The following is a 27,498-nucleotide window of genomic DNA, read 5'->3' on the forward strand; positions in this document are numbered from 1 at the left end:
ATGCTGATCACGCTCTGTTACCTCTACCTATGGGCGCGCTGGGGGCCTTGCTCGGCCGCGCTCATCCGGCGCACCGTGCGCCGCCTCCACCGCTCCCGCTGCTCGTTCACCTTCTGCAGCTCCGCCGGTCCTCCGGCTCCTCCTCCGCTCAGGACAGCGCTGCCCGAGGAGCGAGTCTGCCTCAGGATAGGAAACAAAGTCTTCTTCACGGACGAGACGCAGGTACGTAGGGCTCCCCCCTCCCCCACCCCCCAGTTTAGAAACGAAACTCCTCGGGGACCCCTCCCTACGGATCACGTGATTTATTTGAATTAAGATTGGGCTTTTCTAATTTTGTAACGGAGTACCAGGGTAACACTGAGGGCAGGCATCATCCTCTTCTCCCCTTGTTGCCGATTTTCAGGTTTGTATGTGTGTTTGTGGGAGTTATTTTGATTATTGTACGTTTTACGGGGCAGAAAGGAACCGGATGAGGTTTAACAAGAGCAAGTGTAGAGTCTTGCACCTAGCGAGGAATAACTGCACGCACCGGTACAGGTTGGGGGATGACCTGCTGGAGAGGAGCAGGAATGACTGTTTACAGGGATCGATAGTGAAAAGACAAGGGGGAATGGTTTTAAACTAAAACAAGGAACATCTGGGTTAGCTGTTAGGAGGAAGATTTTCACTTAGAGGGTGGTGGTGCACTGGAGCAGGTTGCCCAGAGAGGTTGTGGATGCCACATACCTGGAGGCATTCAAGGCAAGGCTGGATGTGGTTCTGTGCAGCCTGCCCTAGTGATTGCCGATCCTACTCATGGCAGGGGAGTTCAAACTAGATGGTCTTTGAGGTCCTTTTCAACCCAGGCCCTTCAATGATTCTATGATAAAGTCCTTGAAAACAAAATCAAATAGTTTTCCCTGTCTTCAGTGAAGTTCTGTGTAAGTGGCCTTGGATTATTGTTTTAAAAATCATATTTCAACTAGTTGTGCTTTCTTCTGCTCATTTCTGAAATAGCTTCTTCCTAGACACTGCATAGTAAGCACATTTATTTGTGTCTGCTATGCTATTCATGCAAACTGACTTTGTGAGCTTGACAGTTTATTTTTGTTTGTTTGTGCGAGTTAGAAAACTCTCAGGGGGATCATATTTTGGCTTCATGTTTGACATAAAGTTAATGCTCTTATTCACTATGTATTTGTCTCTTAAAAATACGTATTGAAAGTTACAAGGTACATTTGCTGGAGTCCCTGTGCAAAAGGCCTGCAACCTTACACACTATTCCTTTGACACACGAGGGCTCTGACCTAACTGTATTATTAGAAGCAACATTGCTGTTGAATGCTGCATTGTCTATTGAATGCTGGAGGGGAGAAAAAAGGATAACTATCATGCTTTTGGTGTCTGGAAAGCTAGCTGAGAAATATTGGTTTCTAAATAGCAAACTATCGTTTCTTTTTTTTCCTCAAGTACTCAGATTGAATGTTTAAGGTAATACAAAGCTTCATTAGTTTGGTTCTTTTTCCTGTGGAAGGTAGCAATATTTATTCTTGCTTCCATGCTTACAAAAGTAATGCTTCCATGCTGGTTGGATGGCAAGCTAGCCTGACTGTCCTCTTGAAGTTTAGTTACACAAGCAAGACTTAATACTGTAGTGTTTCTGTTTACATGTGCAGTCATGTGCATGTGTGGTATGTTCTATGGAAATTCTCTCACACTCCTATGTGAAGTTACTGAAGGAATACAAAGCATGTCTTTCTAATATGGTGGTACTAAAATAGCTATTTTCTTAATGCCTACCACTTCTAAAATATGGTGGAAAAAATACTTTCAATGCAATATCTGCATTTTGTACTAATTTTTAGGAGGCTGTACACATCCACAAAAATAGAACTACCTTTATATAACTGGCTTTACAGAAGTCTTGGAACTATAAGCTAGCTATCCTAGATGCTAGACCCACATAGTATTCAGTCCTCGGATTATCTGTGGCTCACAGGCTGATGGGTCTTTTGGCAGATGCATGTAGAGACAATGTGTACTACTTAGCTGTGGGTCTGTGTTTCCCGAAGAATTACCTAACTGTAACTATTGCCATCTGAATGCCTGCCAGGTAATGGCACCATGCTGACCGACTCTGTGTGCTGTGTTCTGACTATCCTGTCAGTCTCTACAAAAAATCAAGCAGTGCTCTTCAGTCATCAAGAACCAGCACTGAGATGGAAGGAGGAGGCAGGGCAGGCTGCGGTGTGAGAGAGGAGGATTGGGTTGAATGAAAGATACCACCAGTGGAGGAGTCCAGTAGCAAATGGCCCACAGAGGTCACAGTGCAAATCGCACAGCTGTCTTCAGTGGTCCACTCAGCTACATACTGCTACTGTAAAGCTGAAAGCTGGAATCTGAGTTGTCTTGAAAGCTTGTGTGGTGATTTTTTACTTTTAATATATCCCTTCTTAATGGTTTGGAACAGTTTCTCCTTTTTCCTTATGGGAAATTGTTTTCCTTGTGAAATTGTAGAGACTGTTCATTTAAAGCTGGAAGGGAAAATTAAAAAAAGAATTATTAAATCAGATATTCAATTTAGAGACTTTTCCTGTTTCTTTCAGCTCCTCGATGATTTAAACAGATGGAGTCTACTTCTCATATCTCCTTTTATTTATCCTGATAAGTTACTGGAAACAGAACATATAGCTTTTGTGACAGAAAGTGTTTCAGCTCAGGCAGATAACTTGCAGAAATTACCTGTCTCTTCAAAAGAGGTAAGTGCTTCTCTTTGTTTTGTGTAAAGAAAGTAGTAGTGCAAAGTCTAGCACTGACATGGACATAGAATTAAGCATAACTCTAAACACTTGAAGGAAATAAATCAATCACAGATCTGGTACATTTATAATGTCATTGGGAATAAAAATGTAATCTAGTCATAAATGATCACTCTTAATATTCTAGTTCTATGTTGTACTTCAAATAAATGTACTTAATATCAAATGTCGATATATTTTGATAATTTTTTTCAAAGTCTATAGAAATGAGGCCAAAATAAAGTTCTTAATTTCTTTGTCTTTCTACAAAATGCAGTTGGGAAATGTTATTGCTTCTTGTTTGAAATTTACAAATAATGTTTGACCTCTAATTCGTAATACTGACAAAATGTTGTTGAGGCAGAGAATGGACTTCATCGCTCACTGTGGCAAGGAGAGAAGAGGTGAAAAGGCATGCGGGCATCTCTGTGTAGACAGTAGTAAAACATCTGGTCTGATTGCTGGAATAGCATAAAATTGACAAGAGTCCTGCCACAAGCCAGGATCACAATCTGGAGGGTGCTAATACAGTGTCCTCCTGGATTGTCTTAGCACCCACAAAATCATCTCTTCCTTACTTTCTGGCATCAGGTTACCAGGTTCTTTTAGTTGTTAAAAATGGTGTCACATCTGTAAGTAATTGTGGTTCATTGGCTCCCCTGGATGAGGAGCATGCATTTTCCAGGCAACTTGTTCTGAGGGATGATCTGGGAGTCCACTGCTGTAATGAACATAGAGAGTGGAGTGTCTGGTGACTTACCTAACCTGAGTGCAGGAACAGAAGGACAGGCTTGGAATGGGAACTATTAAAGCCATCTGCAGCCTGATTTTAGTACCCTCCATGTAGGCTTCTGAATTGAGAACACAGCACGTTAATGGAGCACGTTAGTCTTTGCCTTCTAGTGGAATGATGTCCACTGCTGCACCAGGGAAAATCATTATCTCCATGAAGATCAGACTGTGAGGACTGGAGGTACTGGAAGTTTGTTCTGGACTGAAATGTTTCTTGCTGAAGCCTATTATTGACCCTGTTTCCAGCTGGCTGCATAGCAGTAGCCATGCTAGCTGGTCTGTAGATGGCTTTTTTTTATTTTTTATTCTTGGTCTTTGATGTAAGTCAGGGGAAGCCATCCAGGTAGGCTCTGCTTGTAGATGAATTAGATTGGGTACCAGCTGTTTAGCTTTCTACCTTGTCTCAGAGTACACCTGAAGGGTGTTGGCCCATTTCAAGCTAAGGGAGATTTATCACATAGGTCCGCAAAAGCAACGTCTGGGTTGAAGTGTTGATTTGATGTTTCTTTGCATTTTTTTTTTTTATAAGGCAGAGTTGTGGATTGTTGTTTTGTGTTATTGTTTTTGATCTTGTTGATTTTTTTGTTTGTTTGTTTTCATTTTCTTTAGAATGAAAAAGGTTGCATTCTTCTCTAGGCGTTAATAATTTATCAAACTGAAAAGCAATAATAATTCATATAAAAGCCTGAAACTAAAGTGGAAAAGAACTGATGTTTTATTTTGCTTATAATTCTTTGGTGTAGGTGCCACTTCACTAGAAGTGCTTTTAATTCTGCAGCCTCTGGCAGCCAACTTTCAACACAGGCAGGGACTATAAGAATAGCTTGCTCCTGTGGCCTACAAGAATATCTTAACAGAAAAGATGTTCTTTGTACATCTGTCAGTGATCTGTCACTGATTTCTGCTGAAACTGATGTGGATTCATAAAGCAGGAGTATAAATAATTTCATGTCTCTTACTAGGAGCTAGCCTTTTGTTCTGTGTTATGACAGCATTTTGATGAAGATTTCTAGCAGGAAAGCTTGGCTGGTTTGAAACAATTCTCTGGGGGCTTTTGTTCTGTTCTGGATTGTTGCATTAGCAGGATTTCAGGTCATATGTCTTGGCAATAGCTGATCTTTGGGAGGTTCTTTTGTGTATTCACTTTATTCATACTAGACAGCAATAACTACTTTTCACTTGTTAGTACACTTAATGTTTTACTTGGTGCCCTGAAGAAAAGGTAAAAGTGTCAAATATGTTCTCACATTTTAAAGGTGATGAGGATGTTAGTTGCTTGTGCCTGTTGTCTGGGTAAGAAAGGATGACCTCTAAATGGTACAACTCCTAACTTTCACCATAGGGAGTAGCCCAAAGTCTCTTCTTGAAGAAAAAAGAAGGAGTTGTGGAAGACTTGGCTTGAAAGGCATGCAGAGAAGAAGAGATTAAGGTTTTCATAGCCATGAACCAGTATTCTTAGGTACCCTGAGTGTTTAAGAGACTGCCCTCTTGCTGAATTCCTGGGCAAAGATACATGGTGGTAGTGCTGTACTTGAAGAAAAAAACTGATCAGGAATAATGGGTGATATGTGTAAGTTTGTGTTTAACAAACCTTCTCTGAGAAGCCCAAATGTGCCCCATAATGCTTTTTCTAGGGACCAGAATTCTTAATGTACCAAGCCTCTTAAATCTTGTGTCCTTACTTAACGCTTCTGATAAAATAATGTTGACTTTTGTTGCTTGAATTTGCCAATGTGCTGATTTGCTTTCGTAACATTCCCTGTGTCTCTGCCTGTTGTTGTGATGATTTTTCATACCAGAATCTTCAGAGAAGGCAGATGTACTTGCAGTCAATCTTCAAGCATGGCACTGTTGGCATACTTTATATCTTTCTGTAGGCTTTTCAAGCTGAAAAACGTGCATATGGTTTCTTCTTAGATTGTGAAGTGGTCTGACTATTGTTCACCGCTGGCCTATAAACCTGGGGAACCTTATAAATTAATTGCTGAAGCAAGTGTTGATAATTTCAGTAACCTTGGAATAGCATTCATGGAAGACAGGCTTCAAATGGATAATGGAATGGTTCCATGCAAGATTGTTTGTGAGTATTTTCATAAATTTGTTTTTAATGGTAAAAACAAATGTAAAAACATGCGTTTTATAGCTATTTTAGAGCTGTGTGATCTTAATACCTACATGAATAAGCATGTGGCCTTATGGCAATGGAAATGAATTCAATCAGTTTTTGCATTCTGACTTGCAGTATGGCAGTTGATCTGAAAGTAATGCCTCCTACTTTACTTCCACGGGAACTACAACAGATGTAGCTGAGAATTTGCTCTAAAACGTTATTTCTCAACATACTCACCACCACTAGCTATACATTTTCATCAGTGATGAACAAAAGCCTTCATGACACACTCATAAAGATCTGTTCCAGCAGAGATGACGCATTGTTGCTCTGTTAAGAGCATGCCTGAATTGCATGTAGTAGTTGTTGGGTTTTATTTTTTCTCCAAATATTTGTGCACTGCTAACATATGTTAGTGGGTTTTTTAAATGTTCCCTGTAAATAAGTGTTACACTCTTATCCAGACTTTCCTAAAACAAATAGTTATTACAGTCAATGACTTGTTTTATGAGTATAAATTTATTCTATTCAGGGGAGTACATTTTAATGTGTCAAACAAATAAAATTTGTAGTATTCTAGACTTGTACTGAAATTAAGCCTTGATTCTACTGATATAGTGATATTCATCATGGATCTTCTGATACAATTTTTATAACTCCTCATTCTTTAAATCTTCCAGCTGTTCATTTACAAGAAACTTCTCTGAAGGAGCTAAAACAAGTGATACCATCTAAGAAAGAGATGAATGAAGTAACTCCTGCTACTTTTGAGACTACTCTTAAAACACAATTAGGAGCGCCCGAGTCTGCAGGACAAGGTGATCCAGAGGCAAAAGATGAGAAATCTAAGCTGGGGAAAGAAAATGAGCACAAAGATGAATCCAACAGCCAATCTGACAAAGAGACAGGTTTTGGAGAACATCATCACTTGCATCTTTCCAGCTGTCATGAGTGTCTGCAACTTGAAAACAGCACTATTGAATCGGTCAGATTTGCCTCTGTAGAAGACATTCCAGAACTTCCTGATGATTGCTATAGCAAACTGGAAGAGAATGGTGATTGTCTATCTGCAGGAATAAAGAGAATAAACCTTGCTGGGAAGCCCCCTAATGTATTGATTTATGTTGGCTCTGGAACTGCAAAAGTGGACTTTGAGCAAGTAAGAACAGTCATTCAGGAATGCATTGATACAGACAGCTACACCATCTACCAGCTGCATGAGGAGCAAGTTCTGAAAGCTCCATGGATTGATAATTCACTGCTGTTGATCATTGCCACAGAGAAGCCTATTTCTGAGAAGAACCAAAAACAGTTTATGAAGTTCTTATCTAGAGGTGGAAAGATTCTAGGGTTGTCTTCCTCTTTTACATTCAATGGTATACAAATAAAGAGGAAAGACAGACTGAAGAAAACTGTTCATGAATTAGTGGTCTCTAAAATGGACAGTACTGAAATGAAATTAAATCTTTTGATCAGTGGCTGTATTTTTGAGGTAGCAATGAAGGAAGGGAGCAACAAAGTGAAACCACTGAGTTGCTTAAATAATGCTGATAAAGATATAGTTATTGTTCATCTGCCTTATGGAGACAATGGAGGAGAAGCCATTCTTTCTCAGGTACTGTGTATGCAAAAGCATTAATTTGCTCAATGGTACACAGTGTTGTTGTGTTCTAAAAAAGTTCATTTGTTGAACTCTCGGAATGTTTGTCAAGGGGCAAATATGGATGTATGTCTTAGTGAATGGAAGTGAATGGACAAGGGCTCTGAATACAGGATGGTGTTCACTTGATTCTCAGGAATCCTAAAGAATGTAGAAAAATATCACTGCTGTTCCAGGTCCTTGTTTTCACTATGCAGCCATGCATATGTAGGTCATGCACAATTGTTGTGGATGGTACGGGAGTCAACAAATATGCACAGTAAGAAGGCCTCTTCAAATACAGCTATCTGTTTCTGCAGCTAGAACATTCACAGTGTTACAAGTGTGCACTTTGCAGACTTCGGGAAATCAGAACAGGAAAAGCAGTTATTGTTAAACTCTGGGTAAAAGCTTATAATGAGAAAGTAAAAACTTCCATACAAAAGCACAAAATATGATGAAGAGAGTCAGAAGAGGAAGTAAAATAAAATGTGCAAGGAACTTGAAAGAATTTTCCTTTTAAGTACAAGGTAGCCAGGTCTCTTCAGAAAGAGTACATGAGAAAAGTCCCTGACTATTATTGTCACATTCTGTGTATACCAAAAAAAGGAAAAAGCCATACAATTTCTCGCATGAACAAGTAGCTATAATAAAGGTTAATCTCTGATGGTGCTGAAATGCCATTGTTGATTTAGATCTGTTGGTACTATATATTTTTTTTTTGTATTGTTTTCCTAACCCTATTTGTATACCGGCACTGTGAATGAATTAAACTGTTTCATGCTTTCTTTAGTAGTGTTCCGGGTAAAGATAATTTCCAGATGGATGTTGGCCTTGATGATCTATAGTTTAGAAAAGTAAAACCTAAGCAACCTCCCCACACTTTTATTCTTTCAGGATGTATTTCTTCTGTACACAATCAAAATTGAAACAACTTGAAATTTTAAATTAGCCTTTAGTGCTTTCTAAAAGTTAACAAGTATGTTTTTGGTCAGTAATATATGCTTATAATTTTGGGGAGGAGTGGAGAGGTCTGGTCTGAAAGCAGGTTACTCTCCTCAGTTTAAGTTAAATCTGCTACCATTTTGGAAATTGGCATATGTAGTAACATATTTATAACTCTGATGGAAGTTTTGCTACTCATGTGACCCATCTGTACTCAGACTGGAAAATTGATTAGATACCATCACCATTCATTTCTGCAAGTTCCATGGTAAAACCTGATTTGCTGTACCATTTAAATTAACTCTCATGCTGTAATAAAACTCAGTAGTGCAAAAGTTCTCCCTAGGAAAAAAGATGTTACAGTATAGCTTCAAAAATCAGATTAAAAGGATTACTGTGTCATTTTATAATTTCAACTGACTTCCAGTCTGGATTTGAAAAACCTCATTGTTTTCTTTTCAGGGGACTGACAGTGACATCAGCCATTAAGTATTCTGTAACAGACACTACTCGTTTCCCTTTTTTCTGTACTCTTCTGTTGTCCATTTGTTCTATACACCCTGGCTACCTTCAGCAAATTTCTCAGAATTTCAGTGAAATAGATCATCAGTAAAAGATGAACATCATTAAAATGTGCGAAGGGGAACAAAGTTAACATCACAGCTTTTGTTTTTCATCAAATATTTGTGTGTGTGGTTGTATAAAAATACTTAGAAGCCTTTGTAGTAGTGTATAAGGCATCAAAGATATTTTATTTATTCTTTTAAACACCTTGAACCCTGAGATGGATTTATCTACAAAGTCCTGTTCTCAAGTTCTTAGCTACTGTTCAGAGGTATTTGTTTGACTGCATTGTTGGCTACTTAATGTGTGTGACACAGTAAGGATGTGTTTAGGCACATCCTTACCTTATGCAACCTCTGATTTTTTCAATGTTAATGTAACTCTGCTTTTGCATAAACCAGAATATGACCAATATTGCTGTTGGTTCTAAGATACCCTCTTGCAGGAGTTTGAATTACTGAATCTATACAAACTTGGACCTCTCCTTCAGAAGAAGATGAGTTCATTATATAGATTTTAGGGAAAATTGTTGTGTACTGGCAACTGTGATCCCTGAATGCTTAGATATAAATAGATATCTAAAACCCCCTAGTTTTTATTAGGGTGAAAATACCCAAAATGTAGTTATGATGACGATGTGAGAAACTTTAAAATATCACTAGTTTGCTGGATAGTTCAGCAACCGCAGCCAGGACAGAGCTGTTTTTGTGTGCACATCTCTCTCTGCCACTCTAAAATGTGTAATCCAACAAAACGTTTTTTTAAGATTCTCTTGCACATATTCTGCCAGGTGCATTTGGAACTGGATACCAATTCTGTGGATATCCAAACTGAAGAGGATTTTAATTTGCTTAAGATGAGCAATCCCAAGAGATACGAAGTTCTCAAGGAGATTCTGATATCACTTGGCCTGAGTTGTGAATTAAGTGAAATTCCTATCTTAACACCTATTTACCTTCTCTCTTCTGATGAGGTAAGGCTTCCACTTACATTTCAGTTGGCTGACAGTTACACAACGAGGCAAATTCAGTGTTCATGTTAATATGGCTTATTTATGTTGTGGTTTTATTTGAAGAGCTTGATTGTAGGTGAACAAAAAGCTTAATTTCTACTCTGTTATTATTTACCTATTTATGGTAGTTTTGAACTTAACAATGGGGAAAGTGTGGTATATTTACTATATATTTTGAGAATGCTGCTTATTTACGTGTTTCTGAGTATCAAATATAAGTCTGTGATAAGCTGCAGAAAGAACTAATTTGAATGACAGTAATTGTTTTTTCAAAACCCAGTGGAAAGTTCTGCGTAGGTTGGGAACAAAAGATCAAATCCAAGTCATGTAAAATTGTGTGACAGGCAAATCAGTAACACATCCAGACTAACTCATAATTGTGTCAGACAATTCTTTTTCAGTTCTCTTCAATTAATTCTGTTTGCCCCTATGAACCTGAAAGTGCTCAGCTTCATGACAGTGCACACTGATGTTTGGGAGTAGGCTTTGCCTCTGAAGAACATTGAGAAGAAAGCATTGAGTACTTAGCTTTTTCTGTACTGTCTGTCACTAGGTTCTTCCCCATACATTAGTGCACCAAGGTTTTCCCTGGACTGACTTCTTTGAAATGAGAAAATCTTTATAATCCCTTCTTGCTTCTGTTACTGTCCAGCATTAAATTAACTCTAGGTGATTATTTAACTTCCCACGTTTAATCTGTAGGTACCCAAGTTATGTTTTTATATACTTCTTGCATTGCTTGTCCTTGTTTCTGCTGCACATGTATTCTTTTTCTGAATGTTACTTCATTGAAAAGCTCCCTGTTTAACCAATCAGGCCTGGTCTTCCTGCATAACAAGGGTTCATAATGAAGTTCTAAGTAAATACACTTTACAAATCAGTTGTATTGCCTGTGTACTCTTCCCTTTGTGGTTTATTTTCAAGGTCTCTTAATGAGCAATTCCTTGAACAAGCTGGAGTCTACATTCCCAAGACAAAACTCCTCAATCATTTCCCAAGACATAACTCCCAGTCTTTCTCCAGATCATGTATTCTCATAGTTGCTGCAGTCAGTGCAGATGTCTGTGACCAAATTTGAAACAAGCACTTGCCTCTCTGTCTGCAGTAAACTCCAAAGAATCAGTTTTGAGTCTGTGTGGAAGACACAAAAAGAAAACTAAAACTCATTTAGCCTTTCTGACTAGTATTAAATATGCTCTATTCAGAAGACTTAGAATTATGGAACCACTAATTTTTTTTTGTGTATGTATTCTCTTCTTTTACTGTTTATTTATTTATTTATTTTGTGATGGATTATCTTTCCTACGCACTTGCAATTTTCAAGCAGTCATACTTAACTTATTTTATCTTATGATAAAATCTTAACTAATTTCTATCCAAACTTGCCATCTAGTGGCATACTACAGGTTGCAGTCCATTAAAGGTTTTCTTAAATTCATACTGTGTAGCTAAATCTTTCACCAAAATTGTTTTTTAAATGTTGTTTCTCTGTAGTCTGTTCTATTTTCACTTTGTCCATAACATGTTTCCAGAATATTGTGTGAAAGGAAGTTGCAACTTGTGTGTAAGAATTACAGTCAATAATGAAGAAACAGCACAGTAAAATAAGTAAGACATATGCAATAGGTGAACTTTCTAACAAGTTCCTTATTTTTCCATATGTCATGTTTAACATAAGTTTTATCACTTTCCTATATACAATTTAATTTATCTATAATTTCAGAAATACTTAAACAAGATTTAGGTCACTGTATAGCAGGAGTATTGGAAAGGGAAGTGGAAGAACTGCCTTGAAAGCTTTATTATTCTTGAACTTTTATATTTTTTTTGTGTCACTCTAGAAAGTATTTGACATAGGGGTCTCTGGTATTTATTGGAGAGTATGTGCCTTTCCTGAGAGATTAACCAAGTTATGCTTACTGGCAGCAAGTGATTTGTGGATGATTTTTTATTTTTTACAAGAAAAAAAAATGTCCTTGTTTTTAGTTCTTTGAATTTGAATTATTTGTTTACTCAGCTATTTTTTTCTGTTCTATAAGTTTCAATTTACAGTAGCTCTGTTTCCTGTTGTGTGTGATTTAATTGGTTTATCCTATCCATTCCCATTCTTTTCTATCACTTCATGACTTCTGTCAGACCCATTTCCTTCTTCGCTGTGGACTTTAAATAAAACTTACTCAGCTTTTTTGAATGAATAAGTATCTTCTGTGTTTTCCTCAGCCCCAAATTCCTGAACAGTTTGTCTTATTATGTTATTATTGCTATGTTGTTAACTTCTAGTTCCTTCTGCCTGCTGTCTAGGTCTTAGGAGAACTGCAGCTCAGCATATAAAGAAATGAGCAAATATATAATTATCTAACACATAAGCAACCTCCATTCAGATTTAATTTTCTTCGAAAGAAAGAATTGGAAAGACAGATGTTAATGTTCTTTGCCTTTAGCATATGAAACAAAAATCTATTTTGAGATGGAATGTCAAAGGTTTATGAAGAAATATTTAAAGTTTTGATATTAGTTACATGGAAAATTTCATAATTTTATCACTGAAGAAAAATGTTAGAAGTAGAATGATCAAGTTTATGTTAAAAGTGATATATCGCGTCCTTAAGGCTTTGCTGCTAGATTTGTGCTGCTGATGTTCTAAAACAGGCAGAGATCTCCAGCTTTTCTGTAGTGAAGGTGGAGATGGGATGAGTTAGAGGCTGTACTAATTGAGCAGCAAATCTCGTTTACTCTCAGCAGTTGAATATCTGATGCTAAACAATGGAAATTAGACCACATTGTTACCACTGTTGGGGCAGCATATTTAAGTTACTTGTCAATAGGAATTTAAAATACTGGTTTGAGATGTCAAACTCGAAAATATACCATTTTTTTGTGTGTGGCACTTTTCAAATAATCTCACTGCTGTGATTGATTTTCATATCTCAGGGATTTTCAGTTTTGTTCTTTTGTTTACCTGACTATTTCTAAAAATGGCCACACTTTGATATTGGAATTCTTGTAGTATTGTATCTTTGAATTCAAATAAAAGCTTTTTTTTAAAAAAATTAAAATATTTACATGTTTACTTATATATACTATACATTTCGCATGTAGCCTGAGTCAGTTCCTTTTAAAAATCAGGGCAGCCCAGGCAAGCCAAAAGGTTAGACACCTCTTCTCTAATACTTCAATGATGGATGATATTGTCTGTCTGTTTAGAAGTGTATATCTTACCATGTGGAATTAGGCTAGTCAAATCCTCAGCTACCATTGCTTTCTATTGGTGGTGAAAGATGACAGCATGTATGTTTTATTCCTGATCACCTTTGTAAATACAGTATAAGATAAATGGGCCTGGAAAGCAACAACATTCGAGGCAATTCTTTCATCACAAAGTTTTTTACACGAAGACTTGCAAGTGTGGTTTACTTCTGATACACGCAAGTAGACGTTTTAAAATTCAGTTAGCTGGGAAAAAGCATTATATTGGTATAGTGCTGCAACAACAGTGTTTGTTGGGCAGTGTTTGAAAGGCAGATTACTTGTTGGTTAAAAATTTAGTTAAATCTATACAACTTGTTGGTCTTAGAATTTGTTTTAGTGACAAGTACAGATCTTGAAATATAGCACTTTTCCACTTTTTTTAATCTGATACAACACAGTTAAGCAAAGTGTAGACTTGCGTGTTGCTGTAAAAACAAAACTGTGTCGCTGTAGCGCTAGTAAATTCTAAGGGTTTAAACAAGTGGTGATCACTGTATGCCTGTTATCTGGCCTCCATATGTTCAGTGGTAGCTTCAAGCATAGAGATCTGATTCATTCTGCAGCTTTGCTTTGAAACACTCAGATATTTATTCTTTCACATATCTTAAAGGATATTTTTTTTCAGAAATAAAGGCTAGGATTGTATTTTATTGCTTTAAGTTTCAGCATAACATATTCTAAGTTTAATGGAAACTTGAAACAGGAGTTCCTTCCTGAAAGAATAGGAGGTATTTGACAGAATAGAGATTATCTCCATTAGAAAATACGTTATTCCCACACATTTGCTGGTATGAAGCTTCTTAGACTTGACTAGTAACTCTGGCTATGTTAGGCTGTCAGTTTTTTCATTATTTTCCAAATGGATGACAGCCAAATCATGAAATACAGTCAGTCTTCGTTGCTCTGGCTGAGCTAGTAGCCATCTTTTAAACAGTAATCTCTTCCAGAATAATAATAAATAGGCAATATAAAGGTATTGACTGAAGTTTGAATTTTGAGGCTTTAACCTTTGTTTACTGGAGACAGAAGAATTTATAAGGGCAAATTTACGTCTTTTGCACTTCAACACTTGGAGATCCAGAATACCATGCTCAAAAGAATAACAAACTGCAAAGATGACATTGTGCATTTGAATAACTGGGGTATGTTACAGCAGAATCAGTTGGACCGATTTTACATTTTGAGCTGTAGTTCTAAGCTCCAGTTCTGTGATGCCATCGGCTGTTTTAAAATTCCAGGTCCATTATGTCAGCAAAGAGAGTATGAAGTTACTTTATTTTGAATAAATCTTTCTTTGAGGATAGGAAATTTGAACTCTTAGCTAACGCTATAGATTTCAGGGTACATTTTAAGACACTTTTTCTGAAATATTTCCATATGTATTAGTGCCTGTTGTAGAACCTGAGATCCAACTGCAAAACTGCTATTAAAAAAAAATAAATTACCAGTGTTACAGTCAGAGAAAGTTTTTCTAAAATTCAAAAAGCCATATTTTTATTATCTCATAATTTTGTGCTTAAAATTGTATCATCTACAAAATGGAAGACTTGCTTATTCTTTTCTATCATCCACAAAATGTAGACATAGTACCTGTCTTTTAGCCAATGGGACAAAAAACAGGAGCAGTATTTTTTCCAGAAAGGCAATTTGCTCCTTGCTTTAGCTCAGGAGTAACCTGAGAAAAACAGTAGATGAAATGAATGCTGTTGTGAGCTATCTTTTGATCCCTGGTGAATAGTTTGTGTCCTGATTTTTTTATTTTTATTTATGTGTCATCATTTTAGTTGAACTCTGAATTGTTGCCAGAAGTCGTTGTATGTGAAAGCCCTGAGAGTTTGTCTTTTGGCTAGTGGGCTTGTATCTTTTATGAGCGAAGCTGAGTCCAAAAAAGCCAAACCTGTAACATAGATGTAACAATGTAATTGAAGGTGTACCTGTCAAGTGCCCTACTTTGTGTTGATTTTGTATGTTTCTGTACAGAATGACTTGCTAAGAGGGGGATAGCTATTTGACAGTCAGTAGTTCAGCAGCAGTTAGGGGGATAAGGATGTACAATGACTGCCTTGTGATTTGGCACTTCAGAGCTCTGTTGGATGGAGTAATATAGAAAACCATTCATCTGAAAGCTATCTCTATCCTGACTGAGGTAATAAGCCTCTGCAGATTCTTGTTTTACATAATGGCTGAGGTTGGAAGAGACCTTTTGTAGGTCACCTGGTCCCACCCTCCACTTAAGCAAGGCAACTTAGAGCAGGTTGCCTGGGACCATGTCCAAGTTGCTTTTGAAGATGATAGATGGATGTGGAGTAAGTATTGTCCATCTTTCTCTGTTCTCTTGTCTTCTGTTATTCTATTTAACTGTATTTACATAGTTTCCTCTGCCAGTCCTGCCTAAACATAACTCTGTGATGGAAACACACACCTTGTTCTTGTCTCCTCCTAGCTGGCAGGCCTGGCTGTATTAATGAGGCAGTAACTTGCGAGGGACTGAGTGTTGCTGTGAAGGAAGGAAGAGGTTGTCACAGGGAAGGTGAGATAAGGGAGCTTGGGGCTATGATAGTAGATGAGGTAGGGTGATACCTGCTGTAAATATAATTACAATAGGACATTTAGTGGGCATGCAGCAATGACTTGAAGACTTGCTGATGCCTACACTCATCGCCCTAGCTGAAAGAGATGATGGGAGCATGACAAACTTAAGGGAAGCAGCACAGAAAGAAAATGAGTGCTATGTTGAACTTCCTTTTTCCTTTGCTAATACCTTATGGTCCCCCACAATTAAGAGAGGAGGCAAGAAAGTTTCTGAATTTTCAGGTCTCTACTGCTGCCTGTAACCTTTTCTCATTGCTTAGAAGCAGGAGCAGTCCTCTGTCTTCAAATGTTGAAGAGAATGTACTTTTCCTGGCTCTCTTCAGATGAAAAGTTTACAGTGATCAGTGAAGGTCATTAATTGAAATCTCACTTGGAAAATTTTTATTTTGTTCTGAAAAATAAACTTTTATTTTTGATGTAGAGAAGCATCCTGCTGACCCTGTTGAGAAAGAGGGAGAAAACAAGGGATGTATTTGAAATAATAATAGCAACTGTATGTAGGCGGTATAGAGAATAAGATGATGAAGGGTATAATGCTTAAACTGTTTGACACAGCTACAATAAACTAGGCTTTCCTGGCTCTCTGTTCAGAACCTGCATATTTAACCTGTCATATAGTGCAATAAACCTAATAAACTATATATGGATTTTTGGTAACTTTGGGGGAAAAAAAAGTATCTAACAAATTGCTTTTTACTAACTCTAGTAGAGGCTCTTGCTGACAGCTGAGTTTGCTTCTATGGGCTCTATCAGAAGGCTAAATTATTTCTCAATTACTTGTTCACACTTGTGTGTTTCTTCATACTTCTGTTTGGAATTCTTGATTGAAGAAAGACTGCTGTACAGCAGGTATTTTCAATGAATTCACCAGGGAATAGACTGTCTAGCACTGTCAGACTACAGTATTGATCAGCTATAATAGTACTGGCATTGCATTAAAATCATCAAGAATCCCTGTTCCTCTAAAAAGCTGGAAGCAGTTGAGGCTTTTTATGCAGCTCTTTGAGTGAGGAAAGGTACCTTACCGCTAGGGGTCACTTATTAGCTGAATTTAGATAACACATTGAAAAGCCAAAAATATGGAAGGTATGGAAAAGATTTTATGCACAGTGCATTGTGTATAGATTTGCATTAAAATTTCTTTGTGTAATTGCAGCAACTGGCCTGTATAGTATTTCCTCAATTTTAAAACTGTTGTAAATGTTACAAGATCAATGATATGTAGTGTCAAAATACGGTAAAACATTTGCAATTAAGACATCTTGATGAAAGATGAGGGAGACTCTGAAAGTGGAACCAAGTAATTCCAGGTGGTTGCTTCCTAAGTTATCCTTCACTTTTCTGCTATTACACTCCAGGGAATATTTAACATGTATTGGTGGGAGGGAAAAAAGGAAATGTGGCGAATTCCCTTTCTTTTACACTTCTTTAGATAAGAAAATGTGTTGCTTTTTTTTCTCATGTGATAGCAGCAAATATGCTGCTTATGTTAAACAGCATCGAATGACGTTTATAGGCACAGAGTAGTGAATAGTGTCCTTCAGTTGCATTACAGTTCGTAAACAACTTTTGACTGTGTATAGAGTTGATAAGTGTTTTGGACAATCATTTAGAAAACACAAGAAGCTTGGAGAAATGAAAGAAAATACCTAGTTCATAGTAATTTCCATAAAAATGGTCTTTATGCTGCTGTGAGAACTAAAATGTAGTGCCTTTGTATTGGGGAAAATGTAATCTTATTGTAGAACCAGCTCTGATATGAAATTGTGGTGTGCTGGCATCTAACCAAAGTGCAACTTATTGAAATTTATTCTATCATGTTTCAAGGCTTGCTTTGTTCAAATCAATATACATGATACATCACTACCATTTTCTTCAGTAGGCATGAACTTTCTGTATTGTATAAGTAGAAGATATAAGCCATGTAGTTCAGAGAAACTATGTGATATATATGCAGAACTTTTTTTTGTTTGTCTTTTCTGTTAACTCTCACCCTCGAAATTATAGACAATAGCATTTGGATTAAATATTCTTTCTTGAATACAGGTCATTCACCGTAGAGTGGTGCTAGGCAGTGTGTGAGGCTGAATTTTCTTGGTTTCAGTTTTTCTTCAAATTTGGAATAAGTGTCTAAGTAAAAAAAATGCTGAAATCCACAGTGACAAATTAATCCATAGTCATGTTGGCTATGTGTCTAGTATAAGCACACATTCTAATTTAGTGCAAAAGCTTCAATTGAAGTAACTGGTTTTGGATTTTGTTTCAGCACTCTGTATGTTGTAACCGTTAAACCTTTTGCAGTCTGAGTTCATCTGCCTTTGAGCAAACGGGTGATTTTAGATAGCAAGAATCCATAACTTGTGACAAACGCTCTGGAGATCCATGACAATTTGGCATTGATTCGTTTACGATGACCTCACTGGTAAAGATCTGACAAAAGTGGAGTATTTCCAAACTTTAAAAACTTGAGATTCTCTGACTGTTGGTGGGGCCTGTAGCTAATTTATGTAAGTGAGACTGGGAAAATGAGAACAGGCTTGGCATCAGCTGGAGTCCTGTGAGATGCTATCATGTTACTGTTGCTCAGAAATGACGATATGTTTCCACAATGGGAAATCATCATAATGGTTATCTAACAATGTAATTAGGGCTGCTTTTCTATGTTTACATTAAAACAAAATACAGTTAGGTGATACAAGATTTTGTACTTTAATTAGAGGTAAAAGTTGAATAAGCAAGAAGAAATATAATTCAACTATTATACTATTCTTCAAAAAAGACGAACTGCAAGCTTTATCTTGTATTTAAACAGTGCATTCATCTCACTGAGGTCTTCTGAGTATATTTCTTTAATTGTTAGCAATTCTTCGACAATTCAGCTACTCGATAATGTTGTTGATGCTTTATGAAGAAGTTTGCTATCATGAGAATCATACAAAAGAAGGAGCTTCTTAGTTAAGTTTGTTGAATTGATATTACTCTGTAAGATTAAGATGGGAATTTATTTAATGTTATCATTGATTTAGAAGATATTCCAGTATTCTCAGAGCTTGCTGTACTAGTGTTTCTACTAGAGAATATAAAGAATGCAAAAAATATTTCAAATGTGACTTTTATCAGTAGTTGATGAGATTGACTTACATACGCATTTGTTTTGTGACAGTTCATTTTAAGAAATTATTTGGGGTTTCTGCCATGTTGAGGGAATCCTGAAATTCCAGGTGCAGTGGGAATGGAATTTGGCATGTGACTATCTGGCTGACTTTATGCAGTTCTTGTAATGAAGAGCTGATTAAAGAACAGCTGCTAGCTTAAATCAAACATTTGCTTTACTTCCTACAACTTTCCTATAAAAGATTATTTTATTTGGGCTTTATTCAGTCTTTACAAGTGAAACATATTTCATATTTGTAAATCATTTTACTCAGTTACTTGACAATTGTAGTGGTGACATTAATTACGGAGGATTTATGCAAGTCATGAACAAGGTTTCACAATTATTTGAAGAAATTTTCAAGTTAAAAAAAAGTCAGTATGAATTTTGTTCGCTTGGTAGCAGTTTTTTCTTTTGCCCATAAAAGTATTCTCTTTAAAGATGCTGCACAGTCACATCTATCAAGCAAGCCTGTATTCTTGCAGTTAGGTTATGTGGAGCGGTGCTTAGCAGGATTGCATGATTGAATACTATGAATTTCAGACATTCACTGCTTTTTTATCTATGCCAACAACAAAGAATCAGCAGTGCTGCCAAAGTTCTGTACCTAAGTGCAGTACTAAGTCTGTATATGATTACTTCTTATTTTAGTGTCTGTACTGGCAACTTCAGGTTTCAGAAGTGAACTCCTCTTTCTTTAATCCTTTATAAATGGACAATATAATGGAGATTATGAAAATGACACTGGCCTAGAGAAAAAGACCTGAGGAAAGTGGAGATGGGAGTTTTTCATCTAGTGTTTAAATTGGAGCATGCTTCTTGACTGATGAGTATAAGAACTTTTTTGAGAGAGAAGGAAGAGCTCATTGGTCTTTGATACCGGATGAAAGAGAAAACAAATACTGTGTGTGGGTAGAGAGAGGGGAATGGGGCAACAGCTGAAGTGGCAGAGGTAAGAAGTGAGTCTTAACCGCATAGAAAACAACTTATATTGCTGCATATTCTAGCATTCCCTACAGCTGGTAGTTTTAAGGCATGTCTAAAAAATATTGGTTATCAAATCTGTGCTACTTCTTGGCTGATCATTTCATTAGGATGTAAGGTACAGATCAACATTTGATTTTTACAGCTTTATAGAGAATCATTTTCCTTTTCTAATGTCTATTACTTACCCATTGCATGGCAAATTGTATCAAACTTGCTTCATGAATATTTTGAATACTAGTTCAGAAAATATTGTAAAATATTCTCTCAATTTGTGAAAACGGACTACATGTGTAATTCAAAGCTCAACCTTAGCAGGGTCAATATTCATAAGGTAGTACAGTTTGCTCCCACTTATTTTAATGGGAGTAAGAATCTCTACTGCAATTTAAGGTGATAATTTTTACAGTTTTTTACATGTCAAGAATTGAGATTTGGAGGCGGAACGAAATCCTCAGAAATGGGTACACAAACTGCAAATCTCAAGACATTAGCCAGACAAAATATCTAGATTTTTATTGCTTTAAGTAAAAGACTTTCTATAAAGTGAATATCGTGCTCTAACTACTTCAGAGAGGCCAAATAAAAGTAAGGTGATTTTTATTTGCAAGTGAAGTTAGATGTTGAGATATAAAGTGTATTACTGAGTAGTATGCATATGTTTCCTATTTTTTGCTTTGTCACGTTATTTTTTTTAGATGTAACATTAAAAAAAAGCAATTGGTCATAATTTCTTCGTTAGTTATCTTTTAGTGGATGAAGTAGGCAATATTTTCAGTGGAAAAAGATAGGTTAATCTAATCACAAAAATTATTTGAAAGGAAGAACATTATTCAATCGGAGAAAACATACTGCAATCTCTTCCACTTTAAAGAACTGTACTTAGATGCTCTCCTCCTAATTGACAAAACCAGCTTTTAGTAATTGGAAAACATCTTAAGGTCCTCTTAATTTTAAGATACGGAGAAAACGTTTTGTGGGACTATGTCACAGCTTTTCCTTGTAGTCAAAATCAACCAAAAAATTACTATTTCTGAAACTTTTGTTTGAGAAGGATAAACAGTAGGTTTTGGCTGCATAAAAAAAAAACTACATACAGCATGCTTTGACATTATGACTCATTATATGAAATAAGTAATTATCCATGCATTTTTCAATCTGGAAGATAGGTGTTTTTGTTGTTTTTTTTCTTTCCTAAACTGAAGTGTTCCAATTAGGTCATACAGCATAGCCTACCTGATAGGAGCAGCAGCTGCAGAGGTGGAAGTTACCTAATACGTGTTTCTTTTTTTTTTTTTTTAACTAAATTTTAGATGTTGATTTATTATTTGCTTTTTCATCATTAATATATTGTATTTCAGTAGCTTAAAGGATATACTTAGTCTTTTTCACTAATTATAGAGAGGACGGCAGTTTTCCAAAGTTAACATAAGCAGTATGAGCTGCACATTAGAGTAAATATTCATGCTGATAGTTTGAGTTCCTGGGATTTTGATAGGAATATCTGAAAACATTTAAAGTTTTGTAGAATAGTTCTTTAAAGGAGTATATTTGACATTAGAAATATTCTGTGTTGGTGATGAAAGATGCTTTGTCTTTCATACAAGTATAAATGGTTGGATTTGAGATGTGCAACCTCTTTGACTCAAAAAGTCCTTGTTATGTATATTGTTAGAAGAGAATGTTATTACTTTTTGCATCTCATGTGTCTGATGCTGGCCAGCATTGGAGAGAAGGTATGGGTTTAGAGAGGATCTGACTGCTGCTTTGTCCTTACATTTGTATTATTTGAGCAGCAGCAGCTTTTCACAACAGCTGCTCCTTTCTTCAAAGGCATTAATTATTTTTGCATTTGAAGAGGAAGTTCAGCTTTTGTAATTTTGGCAAGATTTTCCTTATATCTGTTATAGCCATATGCAGCATCTGCGAAGCAACAATATTTAGTTCAGCGTTTCCGTCAAATGGTATGGATGAAATAGGTAGTATCAAAAAAGATGTGCTTTTGTTATTTCTGTGGCAAGCATTTCCTTTTGGAGTTGGGAGTGGACTTCAATTTTCTCTAAATATTTTCCAGCTTTTTCTCTCTTACATGATCCACTCTGTTTAAAGGCACTCTCCTCACCATTTATCAGTCCAGCTGTAATGAGTTAAGACACTCCTGAGCTGCAATAATTGCTGTCCTTATTGCTCCATACAAAAAAAATTTCCTCATGTATCCAGATAAGTTTTTCTGTCTTTGGAGGATATTTTAATTTACAGGTAGAATGTTACTTTCATAGTGACTGCCACATTCCCAGTTTGAGCAATAACATTAGCTAGACAAACTGAAAGTACACATCAGACTTCAAACTATTAAATGGTAATCACTTTACTCAGTCTCTTGTTTCTCTGTCTGTTTGGTTCAAGGAGCAGCTACCCAAATTGTCTCTATTTAACTAAGGATTAAATTAATCATTAGATGTCACAGACTAAGAGTACAGACTTTCTCTGTAGCTTGAGTTCATTAGCATTCATGGAAACATTCTGAATTTTTAGTTATTTATTTAGTTTTCATTTTATTTTTGAAGGTGATTCCTGAAACTTTTTATTTCAGTCTGTTTTGTTAACCATCTGATTTGGGAATATTAATCAAGAATCTTAAACATGGTATTTTATCAGTTAAAAGTTCATCTTTGGAGTAGATACATGCAGGGCTATTTTGTAGTTTTAAAACTTTTACTTCATTCTGTCAAGGTTCTTGATTTTTAGAAGTATAGTCTGAATAGGAAGTTGTAGTTTTTGTCTTTGTTTCTCTATGACTCTTGGCTATTTTTTCTTTTTAGTATTATTACAGGGTTCTGAATTTTAACTTTTCCATTTTCATGGTCAGCCAGAATGTCTGGAAGGCTCGATACAACCATGTGGCTTGGGAGCTGGAATCATCTTTCATTCACAGGCTGCTCAGACAGAATAAAAAATCACATTAACTTGTATTTTATTCCATGTAAGAGTTTTCACACCTTGTTAGACTGTTTAATATCACTGCTGCACTGCAGTCACTAACTTTTCCAATACGGTATATCATAGCCCATACACACAAAGCATTTACTACTTGAATAGATTTACCTAGTTTTACCAGAAGGTTGTTGTTTATTATCTCCACTCCCTTATTCCCTTGCCATCTTCCTTTGATGGCATTTCCTTACCTGGGTTAATGCCACATTTTAACTGATAAAGTCTGAAAAATGAATTTTTTCAAGTGTGCTATTCAGTGGAGTCCTAGGGCAACAGCCTGTTTCTGTGCACTGTGATTATTCTGTAATAACAGTGGTCTCCTTAAGCCATATTCTAAATGGAATATTATAATTTCTGTTAATGAATTTTACTTCACAAAGTATAATTTGATAGATTGTGTCTTCCCTCAACTGTTCTAACAGTGATTAAATATTCATAAGCACGGGAACAGATGGTTATCCTCAGAGGCAAGTCAAGGGAATCAGAAGTCCTTCAGAGTAAATAATGTGTCATTGTCATAAATGGTCCTAAATGCTTGTGTTTCCTTCTGTTGATAATTTCTCTTACGCTGTCTCTGAATGGATTATGTTCTTTTTTGCTTCTTTGAGCACCATGTTTCCCAAGTCACTGTTAAAAAACACTCCATTTTTCAGTCATGACTTTTGATTTCCGATGCATTGTCTACAGTATGATAACTTTTGTATGTCAATTTAGTCTACTGGAGTAGAGCTAGTGCTGTGTATGACTTGATTAAAGTGAGCTCAGTCCTGGAGTGGCTAAAGGATTTGCTGTAAGTGTTCATCCTTATCCCCATGAGGGCTCAGTGTGATATATGTCCACCTTTATGAAACAAATTGCATTTTTTTTTCTTCCCAATTTACTTCTCATAATTGCAGAAATGCTTTCAGATATCTATTGTCTAAGGAGGTTGATTCTGAAGCTAGTTCCACGTGCTACCTGAGTATCACCGACCTTATATTTACAGGTGTATTGTGTGTTTGGTTGTTATTTTGTTGTTTTTCTTCTGAGGGAAAAAAGTTACTTATTTTCTTCTGAATAAGGTTTCAATCCTAGCAGAAGAACTGTATTTTTTTCCATTTATTATAAGAAAAATTTATTAATTTATAAGTTGAGTTGATATTTTAATGCTGTTTTTATTTCTTTTGACTATGTATACTATAATAACATTATGCAAATTCTTGCCATTATAGCATGTAATTCCCAAGAAAATCTACTTTTCTAGGACACTTCTTTTATCATACTTTATTTCTTTACTTATAAACTGTTATGCCAACCCAAATAGGTTTCAGAAAGAATACTAAAAGATACAATACAAATTGAACATTACCTCTGCAAATTTGGAGATATAACTGTATTGTAATCTCTTTGAGTTGTGCTACGTTTGAAAGTACTACACCCAAATGCTTAATAAACATTTATTTAGCTCAACCCTCTCCTGCATCTCCACAGAGTTAGGATTTGCTTTTAAGGAGAGGCAAAACCTCGGTGCAGCAGAAAGTTTGTCATTCAGGTCTAATGCATATTTGCAGTGCCCAGAAGAGAATCTTTGGCTCCTATGCTACTACTTCATATTCATGAACACTAGCTTCACTCACATTTTATATACATAAATCTGCTGAAAGGCAAAGCAAACCTGATGGAAAACCTTAAACTAGGAATGGTGTATTATCAATGCTAAGAAAAAATATTTTCTTAAGTTTTGTTTACTTAACTCATTCTACTACTGATTCCAAGATTTTCAACAAACAATTGTATCCTCAGTTAGAAAAAAAAAAAAAAAAGGTTTGGTACCAAATAAAAATACTATTATGTGATAGCTGTTTAACAGAGCCAGGTTTACCAGCTGAATATATTGCATCTAATTTATTGCCCTATTAGCTGAGAACAAAATTCTTCTGTATTTTTTCTAGTTGATACAGAGTACTTTTGAGAGCAATTTAAAATAAATGCATGTAACATTTAGGGTTATACTGTAATTTATTCTTCTAAATGTGACTTTGATCCTATTTTAAAAACAGAACAAAATACGACTTTAGGCTAATATGCATAATGCTCAGTTTTTAGTGCCAGAATGGAGTGTCTTTTCACTTCTGCAAGTTTTTTCTGTACTTATTTTTAGCATACTATACAGTGTTCTTGGAAAAAAAAAAAAGCAAAAACCAAAACAGCTTTGTTATGAAGTAGGTGTCACCAAGAATTAAATGGGCAAAACATAATTTATCGTGCCTTTTTCTGGTAAGATAAATCAACACCTACTAGTCCTCTGATTTATCTGACCTTTCATTGCAATACTTGTTTTTGTGAAGTGTTATGTAGTGATGTTATGTCAAAGGTAGACTTTGTTCTTATTGATCTTTTAACCTCAAAGTCAACTTTATGGAATGCTGCAGCAAATGTACGCCAATTATTGTATTATATTCTGAAAGCAGTTGACTTTGCATACACAGTCATATGCAGTTTAATTTCTGATGTTAAACAGCTATGTACTACTAAATGAGATTTGCACTGTAATTTTCGGTGTATTTTAAAAATGGTCTTTAAAACAATTGTAGGTGTTAGAAAATTATGCAAGATTTGAGGGTCTTTTGATGCATACATTCTTTCTCATTTTTGTGTGCATGTTTGTGCGCTTAAATGTAGTACAATGATAGCATGTGATTACAATGTTGCTTGGCTTAAAACATGGTTAAGTTCAATTCTCTAGTGATTTTTGACAGAGTTGTGAATTCTAAAAGAGATTTTAACATCTAAGCATGTGCTATTGCATTTGAAAGTTTTCTAAGAAGATTTGAAACTAATTTGGCAAGTGTTAGGGAAAGGATTTAATACTCAGAGTTCAGTATGTCATCCTTCTTTGCTACCTGTATCATAAAATTTCGGGTTTTTTTGGTTTTTTTTTATAAAACTGTACTGAACCTCAATCTTATTTTTTTTTCTCCCCCCCCCCCAAGTTAGGCTCATAAAATGATGATGTTGCATTTGTAATATACTAGGGGAATACTAATCTTGTTTTTGCTGTTGCATATGAATACTGAGCTAAGTTATCATTCCATGTTAAGAAATGTTAATAGAAGTTTTAATAAAAATAGTCAAAAATATTTAACCTTAGAACACAAACTGAGTTTTAAGTAACTTCTGTTTTTATTGGAAACCTTCAACAGGTCTCAAAAAGAGCACAAGCCAGAGTAAGCTACTTAAACTTTATAAAATACTGCTTCATCAAATTAAGGAATTTTAGATTAAGTGGGCTTTTAGCCTTCTCAGAATAGAATGTCATTTTCTTTCATATGTAATATCCTTTTCTCATATGTATGGATGGCTTCAGGTTTTGCTATTTTTGTTCTTGTTTTTCCTGTTTTATGATACATGCTCAGTTTTGGATAACGTTTACCCTTTGACCCAGCCACTTTCTTAATAAACAGTTTGTTGATGAGAGCAGCTGTTGGGGAGATTGCTTCCATACTGTTCTGTTGCATCTGAGTAAGAAAAAAAGAAGTCAGGATGCACCTTACAGTGTTGAGCTTCTGTCCTACTAGTTTCTTTTCTCTGTATCTGTCTTGTTGAGGGTAGCCAATGGGCCTTCTATAGCCACTATTTTCTTGCAGCTGTGAAGACTGTTACTTAGTGAGGGACCATAAAGAACAATAGTTTGATATTGGAACTGAGAAATTAAGATAAATATTTTCTCCTGATGATAACATGTACTCTATTTTTTTTTATTATTTTTATTTTTTGTAACTCTAACATATTGTTCCATACTTCTTAAAAAAAAAATTAAATACTATTTTGCATACAGCACTATAGAATTGTTGTGATTGTCTTATTTGTTTTGTGTACATGAATGGTAGTGTATGCCTTCTAGCAGCTTAACACCTATGAGTATCACTGTATTAAAAAACAGAAATACTGATATAGAAAACTTGAAATGTAAATTTCTTCTTATCTTGCTTCTAGGCTTAATCGGTAGTGCTCTTTTCAATACAGAAGGTAACATCTGATGTTTTTTGTTAGTTATTGACTTCTGACTTAGACCTGCAGCCTGTTATTAGTATTCATTGCTGCACATTGGACAAATTAATTTTCTGTCTACATGTAGCAACCTTTAAAGCTAAACTTAGGTTTGTATTCAAATTTAGATGCAGCTTTATGAGCAATTGTCAAACATGTAGGTTAAGAATTGGGTCAAAATCAAAATGAGTTCTTGTTGCAAGACAATGCAACTGTGATAAAAAAGTGCTCCTTACAAATCTTGCTCTACTCAAAACATTCTGTTGAGTTACTACAACAGTCTTCCTCTGTCTTGGTCTAGGTGTTCCACACTTTAGTGTGTCTGCTTTTACTCATACTGCTGAGATGAAATACAGTGTTAACTCTATTCCTTTTATAAAGTATTAATTGCTTTTAGAAGCATAGTTAAGAGTGGAAAAATACAAGACTTCTTAGTTTTGTTTGATCTAGAGGTAGTGAGATTCTTCTGCACCTCTTCAATGTATATAGTGTAATAAAGTAACTACCTTGTCCACTAGAAACTCCTAAAAATCCAGTTGGTTGTGAATTGCAAAGTTGCCAATCCCTATCATCTTTCTAAATGCCCTTCCAGATTTTACACAACAGACTCACATTTTACACAGTATCTGGATGTAGGAAATAGAAGAAGATTACTAA

The 27,498-nt window shown here is 35.8% G+C and overlaps 1 protein-coding gene across 1 annotated transcript in view; it reads left to right on the plus strand.

Annotated features, from left to right (window-relative positions):
* HLCS (holocarboxylase synthetase) overlaps positions 1-27,498 on the plus strand; it is a 109,194-nt gene continuing 81,696 nt past the window's right edge. Inside the window, exons 1-5 of the mRNA XM_065741747.1 lie at positions 1-222; positions 2,586-2,738; positions 5,487-5,649; positions 6,360-7,294; positions 9,618-9,800. Coding sequence (XP_065597819.1) covers positions 1-222; positions 2,586-2,738; positions 5,487-5,649; positions 6,360-7,294; positions 9,618-9,800 — 1,656 coding nt within the window. The remainder of the gene's footprint in view (positions 223-2,585; positions 2,739-5,486; positions 5,650-6,359; positions 7,295-9,617; positions 9,801-27,498) is intronic.

The sequence above is a fragment of the Cyrtonyx montezumae genome, unplaced genomic scaffold (assembly GCF_038088225.1).
Source record: "Cyrtonyx montezumae isolate F1298 unplaced genomic scaffold, pur_monq_1.0 scaffold_3, whole genome shotgun sequence".
NCBI lineage: Eukaryota > Metazoa > Chordata > Aves > Galliformes > Odontophoridae > Cyrtonyx > Cyrtonyx montezumae.